The 8,394-nt window shown below is 38.4% G+C and overlaps 2 protein-coding genes across 5 annotated transcripts in view; both read right to left on the reverse strand.

Annotated features, from left to right (window-relative positions):
- The window catches only part of camkk2 (calcium/calmodulin-dependent protein kinase kinase 2), a 20,359-nt gene extending 15,580 nt beyond the window's left edge, over window positions 1-4,779 (reverse strand). For 2 of the 3 annotated variants that reach the window (XM_005729315.1, XM_005729313.1), the window contains exon 1: window positions 4,450-4,779. The gene's annotated coding sequence lies outside the window, so the exon portion shown is untranslated. Of the gene's footprint in view, window positions 1-4,125; window positions 4,248-4,449 lie in introns of those variants that run through there. The other variant, XM_005729314.2, reaches the window with a different exon arrangement.
- A 642-nt stretch (window positions 4,780-5,421) lies between these two features.
- snrpd3l (small nuclear ribonucleoprotein D3 polypeptide, like) lies at window positions 5,422-7,962 on the reverse strand. Of its 2 annotated transcripts, none has more exons than XM_005729317.1 (4): window positions 7,899-7,962; window positions 6,955-7,095; window positions 6,088-6,280; window positions 5,422-5,633 (listed from the first exon to the last, which is right to left on the reverse strand). In XM_005729317.1, the coding sequence occupies exons 2-4, from the start codon at window positions 7,078-7,080 to the stop codon at window positions 5,569-5,571; spliced, it is 384 nt and encodes a 127-aa protein (XP_005729374.1). In that variant the 5' UTR covers window positions 7,081-7,095; window positions 7,899-7,962; the 3' UTR covers window positions 5,422-5,568. The 2 variants fall into 2 exon arrangements, with proteins under 2 accessions (XP_005729374.1, XP_005729373.1); XM_005729316.2 differs by having other exon boundaries at window positions 7,817-7,941.
- Window positions 7,963-8,394: the final 432 nt, after the last annotated feature.

Consider the following 8,394-nt stretch of genomic DNA (forward strand, 5'->3'; position numbering starts at 1 on the left):
CTGATCATTGATCAGTTTCATGATTGAAGTAGCAACAGGAGAGGGAGGGAGAGAGAAGAGGCAGTCGCTCCATATATTGGTTGTTAAGCTTAACGTGGGAATGCTTTACGAACATTCAGAAATGAACTTACACACTTGCTTTACTTCTCTAGGATAGCTTTCTCCGAGATGAAATGCTGGTTTATGAGCAAGTACCGAGGCTCCAGATGCTCAACCAGACCCCGGACAAGTCTCGCACGCCACAGCCGCTCTATCACGAGATGCACACTGCTCCGACGTGCTAAGGTTATGAGCTAGGTTACACTATGTCACTAGTTTTGTGAGGTGCTTTGTGATATTTAATGGATCAGATTACATTTTTTTATTTCTCTCCGATATCCCATCCAGTAATTTAGATCAGTATCGGACCAATACCGATACGTAATATCGGATCGGTCTATCTCTAAAAAATATATATATTCAATAAATTGGATTTGGATTTAGGGGAATAAATATATTAAAAAATGAATACAACCTAATAACACATAGTACACAAATATCCTTATTATCTTTATTGAGGTGCAAAGCAATACGTCTACACATTATCTCATCATCAGCAAATATTAATTAAAGCAATAGCAATATAATGTGTTTGTAAAAGATGCAATTTCCTATTCACACAGTCCCTTTTGCCAGAGTTCTCCTAGTAACATCTGCACAGTCACCTGGACTACTAGACATTACTCTTACACTCCACCTGTGATTTGGGTGAAGCCAGATTAAACAAACTACTAAACTTCAGTTCCACTATTAATAATTTTAGCTTGATGCACAGTAAGCCAACTTCACTGAAAAGGTGCATACTTCCCCGGTTTTTGAACTGGTGCCATACAACTTTAAACTGTGAACTGGGAGCCGAAATTAAGAAAAACAGAGGTTGACTGTTTCTTTTCAGCCAAGAATAATTTAGGGCTGGCATAAATCCTGTGACAAAGTATGGTAAAATTTACATGTAAGGTTCAATTATCCACAGAGCCTGAGCAGCACGACCCAACTTGTGGGTGTAATGAAAACGTGTGGGATAAACAATCAGGGATGCTGTTCACTGGCTCTGAAACATAAGCAGATAGGGCTGCTTCCATAAGAAACATCAATGGTGCAGAAATTTTCCCACACGTTCTGTTAGGTGATAATTAATTCAGGCAAACGCATCTAGTATCACAAACTACAGATACAATGCATCTATAAACGCAAGGGTGCAGTCTGCTTTTGATGTTGGGCACACAGTAGCGTGGTGGTTAATTTTTATCTGTGAAGCATCTAACCAAAACCATTTCTTGCATAATTAAAAGAGGCTAATTTACATCTTGAAATCCACTCAGTTTATTATTTGCCTATTACGTGACAGAGAAATGGAGACAGGAGAAAAGAGAAGAGGAAAAAGAAACAGACAGATCCCCTATATTTTCTGTCATGGTTTTGACAGGATTGTGGCACTGTCGGTGTGTGGGAGCTGAGTAAACCTCACAGATACAGAGAAAAAAAACAACAAAGGGAAGCCATAAGGCAAGCAAGACAGTGGGAGATCCAGCCAAGCTAAGAGCGAGAACCATGTGTGGGAAGAAACACCCACTCCAGGTGGGCTCTCTTCTTTCACTGCCAACCTATATATACAGTACTATTGTAATGTAAACTGACAAAAGAGGAAAAGAAATGCTGCACATTACAGAATAACAGTTTAATAAGAAGGAACTGAAATTGCTGGGTGTTTTAACTGCCAAGTCTATTTAGCCACTTAAATTACCCCCTTGTGATTTTTTTTAAATGTTTTTTTAACTGTTATGTTAAAACATTTTCAAAACCAGAAACATTTTCATTTCAATTTTGCTGTACAGGATAAATGTTGCTTATTTGCGTCTTTCTCAAGTCAATTTAACACCTCTGGCTTTCATGACCTCTGAAAACTTCTGACATGTTATTAAAAGCAGATACTTTTTGGTTGGTTTTAATTCATTAAAACAAAAGTATTCCGACTAGAAGTGAGTGTTAACTTACCCAGTTTGACCTACAGATACACAGATGACACAAAACAAGGCCAGTTCCATAAAAACAAAAAGGTGTTTATGCAGTATCATCAGTTGATGATGGCATAAACTCCTAACGTGACATTGTAACTGTTAGTCAGACAAGACAATATTACTGCAAATCTCATTTCCTACCTAGAAGGGCTGGGTTTTCAGCAGGAGATGTACTTGAATGCTGAAATCACGATGATTCGGTTTGATACAATATTTTGCATCCACTATTTGCTAAAGTCATTTTTGAAACTGCAAACTCCCAATTCCCTCGCACTAAAGATAATATACGCCACCTCAAAGGTCACCAAGTTTCTGTGACACAAGAGAACTGCACAGACTTCAATTTCATTTTTGTACAAAAACACTGTGCATCATTAATGACTGAACTGCTGGCTAAAGCCCAAAACTTCCCTGATCCCTGCGGATCACAGCAGCACGACGAAGAACAAGGAGTCAGATTTGAGCCTCGAGAAACACCAACAGATGCTGCCTAGCTCCAGATGCCATACCGTGCCTTTTACCATAACAAAAATCATGTGACCTGCCTGTCACTATCTAAGCGGGAGAGGATGGGAGGGGAAGAGAGGACTTATCACAACTTGCAGGGGGTCCAAGCCATGTAGAGCATTAATAACAACACAGGCACTGTGTTATGGAAATACCAGTACAACACAGGGCCATCTGGAGCAGAGGAGGATCCCCAGCTTCATTAAAAGATCAACAGGGTTACACTGTCAGCGATGTCCGGCACCGTGCAAGAGATAAGCTCCTGTAAATGGAGGAATTATTGTCCTTGATCAACTTAGCTGCAGTGTTGCCACATAATCACAGCACAATTTAGGGAGAATCTGAAAAACTCATTTGGTGACCCAGACATTAAATTGAATTTATTTATTTCAATTTTATTTATATAGCAAGCTGCATTTTATTGCAAGATAAAGACAATCCAACAGAGAGAAACCCACCAATCTGAGGGTCCTCGATACGAAAACACTTGACAATGGTGGAGCAAAAGATCTCCCTTTTAACAGCCCTCCAGTGGATTCATGGAAGGGCAGCAATGCAAACTCCACAAAGACTCTGTGATAATATGTATCAGTCATGCCCTACGTTACAATGGCACAAATCAAATATCAGCCATTTGAATCAGCTGTGTTGGATCAAGGACACATCTAAAACCTGCAGGACACCGGCCCTCGAGGCCTGGAGTTGCCCACCCCTGTATTAAACGGTTTTAATGATATGACACAAGAGCCCCCCGCCACAGAGGGGACAGAGATAGTAAGGGATATTTAAAGGATTAAGAAAACTGGGATTAACAGGTTAATGGGATTAATTAATGGGTGAAATATGTTAAACCTATTAAATTGGATTTAAATTTTCTTATTGTTTTTTTTTTACTCTAACTTATTTATTTATGTATTATTTAAAGTGTGCACCTTATCTCTCTTCACCTCTCTATTGGACAAACTTAATTTGTACACATATTGTACTAGTTCTGTTACCAGGCTTCAAAACATAAATTGCTGAATGAAAACAAAGAATTTCAATTATTATTATTATTATTATTATTATTATTATTATTATTATAAAAATAATATGGTACAAGTAAATTTAAAGGGCATTTTCCAGAATGAAGGTCCAACACATTAAATGTGTTTCTACACATTTCTACTCTGTATCTACTGAAAGGTTAAGGCTAACCTTATAAAATAACCACTAAACCTACTATATCAAAGTTAAAGTTCAATTTATTCCTGTAGAGTGATGCCAGGAGTTAAATGTGTCAAATATATATACTTTAAATGGTTTTCCAAAACACAAAATAACATAATGATAACTAAAATAAAAAACATCGGGGACTCTGTGTGCCATCAGAGGCTTTCTCTCCTCAAGAATATGTCAGCGCAACTTCCCAAAATGGTAACATTAGATGTTACCAGAGCCCAACATGAAGATTTGAGACTAAACCGAGACTCTGCAATTTCACAAACACACAAACAATCTTTGAGATAACCGATAAACAATAACACATGCAACTGGCACCACCGGATTTCGTGTTACTTACACCCACAGATAAGAGCTGCTACATCGACTGTAAATGTCAAAGCGGTTAAGCTGCTCCGGTGTTGTTTGGGCGTTCACAAAGTCACCGCCGTCTCAAGTCTAAGCTAACTTAGCTCTGAGCTTCTAAGCCAACCAGCTCAGCTAACGTTAGCAGCTGCCTCATCTGGCAAGATACAGATGTTGTGGATGAAGGAGTCAGTGATGCTAGTACGTCCCAGTAACGTTCATGCTACAGCCGCTGGCAAAGATGCAGGAAGCAATCGTTTAAAAAAAAGAAAAAGAAAATTGTATATATACTGTGTGATTTAACAAACAAAAACCTTACCGTGGCGTGTTATTTAGGCCTACAAGTGAGAAATGTAAGACTCCCCTCCTTCCTCGTCTGCTGTGTGAGTAGCTTCTGCCCTGCGACAGCTAGCTAGCTGTTTGAGAAACGGAGACTGTAACAGACTGAGAACCGATGTTTTGACGGACCAATCCAGCTGAGCACGCAGGTCCCGTGCTTCACATGGAGGAAATGTTAACTGCAGGCATTTAACGCAACGCTTTTATATGCTAACAAACAACCTAAGCTACTTCCGCTGAAGGCTACGATGCCCTTTTGCCTTCTTTTATTTCACGAGTTCTAAATATAACATTCACGGTTCCTGGTCGTTTCTGCCTCAAATGCTTTATGACCTAGTGGCACCATCTTGTGGTGTACTGGAGAGTTGGACCTAGTAAAATAAACTGGCCTTGGCTCTTTAATTATGGGCACATTTTATTTAGAGGTCTAACATAATAAGACTATTATATTTAGGATGGCTGTGATGGCTACCAGGACACTACAGGCAAGCCGCTCTCATTACACGTCCTTTGTGTCTATGCGGTTTTGCATCTGATAGCCATTATCTTTAAATCATTGAGCTTCCTGCACTGTCTCCACAGTACATACTGTATATTATTGTAACAGATCTTGCTTGCTCTGCATTTGGTATAAAATGTTGCTTCCATCTGCAGAGGGCCAAGGACTCCTCTGGGAGTAGTAAAATTAATTTCCAAAGAATTGATTGGTTAGTATGTGGTGATTTTACGCCCGATTTTATCTGGTCCACAGCAGAAGGCAACATGGCAATATACTCAGGTAACCTTTTATAGTACAGAAAACCCAGGGTTAACACTGAAACTACTTGGATAAGGCTAAACACCGCATTCCTAGTACATTCCTTATTAAATATGTTTGAAATAAGACAGGTGGCACAAGTGAATCTCTTGTAAATGGGAAAAGAAAAACAGAACAAAAACATTAGGACACATAAAATTGAAAAACTTTTATTTTAATTAAAAGAAAAAGAAATTAAAGCAACAGACTGCAAAGTACGAGATTTCAAATGATATCCAACGTATCAAATTCAAGGGGAAAACAAAACTATACAATGCAAAAATGTTAATGTAGCTGGAGCAATTATCGCCTCTTCTGGAAGATGTTTCCCCTTCCCATTCCACCACGCCCTCGTCCTCTTGCAGCCACTGGAGAGCACAAAAAACAAAGATGGCATACTATCAGTTTTTAACGTAGAGTACCTCACTGAACCAGAAATACACCAACGGTTCAGTAACTTTAATAATACATTCAGTACTTTGGTTGCGAGAAGTACAGTGAAGTCTAATTTTGTATCCTTAACACCCACTTGGCAAAATATCAGTTCTATCTTAAAGGGGATGTGAAGACAAATTGAACAACAATGAAACATTTAAATCAGTGTTTTTGACAGATCCCCCACACCTATGACAAGACTGTACTTATTACACAAGGAACAGAGCAACACTGGACAGAAAGCACTTTTCTCATGGTAGGATTTAGTTATGCTGCACAAACACAAAAAGGCAATCAATGTATGCAATGAGTATAAAATCACCATCAGTTGCGCCCACTACTGAACATACTGACAGGTGTATCAATCTACTGCAAATTTTCACTCACCTTGTGCTTTAAGAATAGCTGCCTTGCCCCTTCCTGCACCAGATCCCTGGTTCTTGTTCTTCATACTCTTCAGCATAGGAGCATTTTTTAACATATCGGGTAAAATCAGAAAGCGGATTTTGCTGCCACGGATGTAAACTTGCTCCAGCTGTGCCACGCGGCCATCCCGATAAGTCACTGTGATATTAGACATCTGTAAAAAAAACAAAGATCATTCTTTCAACAAATGTAATCAAACTGCTCTTTAGTGTTTTATTCAAATCAACAGTAGTTATCTAAACTTTACAAAGCCATAAAAGGAACAGTTTTTTACCATCTGATCCGGGACCGATTTTTAATTAACTGGCTTTTACTAATGCAGCTACCAGATTGGGGTCTCCAGTACTTGATTAGCACAATTCACTCTTAATTTGACACCAACAGGTGGAAAGCTTGGAAACCTTTAAACAACTATGGGGAAAAAAATAAAAATAAACAAAAAAAAAAACCAGAAATAAATGTTATAATTAAAATAAAAACACCACAAATTGAACCTGAACATTCAGAACAGAGAGACACAGAACAAAGACACTATTATTTGTAATGAAAATTCCTTTTAGCCTCATTAAGCTTTTCTATCGGTGTTGCCACACAAGACATTACGCCATTTATGGGCATGTACCTGAAAATAAAGTAAACAAAACTTGTTCAAATTATCGAGCAGCCTAATAAAGACTAAACTGTTGATTACTCTAATGAAGGCAGAAAAGAAAAAAGAAAAAAAAAAATCATAAAAACAATACAGTACCAACACTTTGGTTGATGGGACCCCAGGAGGAAGGAGGAACACCATCCACATTCACTTTACACTCTTTATCATGTACTGACCTGGCAGTTCATGTTGTCCTCTGCTTCAATCAGCTTGCCTCTGTAAACCTCTCCAGTGTTGGTCTCACAGGTCACAATGTGTCCTTCTGCCTCATGCAGGACCTTGATTGGAACGCCGATGGACATTTTTCAAGAATGTTTCTGGAAAACAAAATTTAGCAGAAGAAATGTTACACTGTGCACATTCATAAGGCTGTAAGCTCCTGCAAACGCATTTATTTATTTATTTTAACCATCAAACATCAGACTCAAAATTATATTTAGCCATAAAGTTGGGTTACAGTTAACTGAACTGGCTTGTTAATTTTGGGATGCGTTTAGTTACAGAAACACCGGGGAAGCAATCACTTGTCCACACATTATCCTCGCCAATTTATTTTTCACTCGAGTACTGCCTGTGTAACGACAATCAGCTCTCTTATACTGTTTAAAGAGTAGCTGGGAGTTAATATATAACAATCAGTGACCCTCGTTAAGATGGGATAAGCAGGCTACAGTTAACTTCCGATCAATAAAGCGAATCTCTCAGTCAAATCATTGAATATCGAAGCTGCGAGAGGAATTAGCCTTCATTAGCGAGCTAGGCTAATGTACAATAATATATCCTGGTTGCATACAATAATGTAATCCAATTAATGCCATGTGTAACAAACCAAACTTAAAATTACACAAATACGATTTCAACATTAACGTTTGCCTCTTTATTGCAGTAACAAGTTATTAGTTCGGCAAATAGACGGAGCCATATTGGCTCCTGAATGAACGCGCTTGATTCAAACGCCCAAGAAACAAACAACGCTGCTAATGAGCACGGAAAAAAAATTACGGTGTCAGATGAATTACGAGTATTTTTGTTTCTTACCTGGAGTCTATCGTAAAAGCTAGTTTCTTTGTTATTGCTTCTTCGTTTGACGTTGCAACGTGCGCCAGACGCGGTTCCCTACCTTTTGAGCCCTTTTTCCGCTTTCCCACAATCCACCGGCGGGTCAATCGAATGCTTCCTGCGATGCTCCGCAGTGCATTGTGGGATCTGTATTTTTATGGCTTTACGGGTTCACAAGGAATTTGGCGAAAAAAATGATACATCAAATGATCATCAGTAGATCTTTTATACATGCCGTTTATTGTATTTTTATTATTATTATTATTCCATAATATGTCATTGTTTGTCATATAAGTTGCAGGAACTACTCTCTTTTTATTTGATAGGTTATTTTTTCCAGTTTATTGATTGCTTGTCTCTAGATTGATGGCTGGATGTTTTGTATTGTTTTATCTTTAGACTCAAGGGACAACTAGTGGGAATCTGAATAAAGAATAAAGAATGAGCAGACATTCTTATCTGTCTCTCATCAGCTGTCTATGAATCAAGATCTAGGCAAACCAATGACCAAACAAACCTTAATTATGTTAAAATAGCTGTTGAGCTGACTATAAATA

This window comes from Pundamilia nyererei, unplaced genomic scaffold, assembly GCF_000239375.1.
Source record: "Pundamilia nyererei isolate P.nyererei 1_Seehausen unplaced genomic scaffold, PunNye1.0 scaffold00032, whole genome shotgun sequence".
NCBI lineage: Eukaryota > Metazoa > Chordata > Actinopteri > Cichliformes > Cichlidae > Pundamilia > Pundamilia nyererei.

Coding starts and splice junctions, on each gene's coding strand:
- snrpd3l (XM_005729317.1), bottom strand. CDS start 7,080: ATGTCCATCGGCGTTCCAATCAAGGTCCTGCATGAGGCAGAAGGACAC. Junction 6,281..6,954: donor AGGACAACATGAACTGCCAG/GTCAGTACATGA, acceptor TTTTTTTTACAG/ATGTCTAATATCACAGTGAC. Junction 5,634..6,087: donor AGCTATTCTTAAAGCACAAG/GTGAGTGAAAAT, acceptor TGTGCTCTCCAG/TGGCTGCAAGAGGACGAGGG.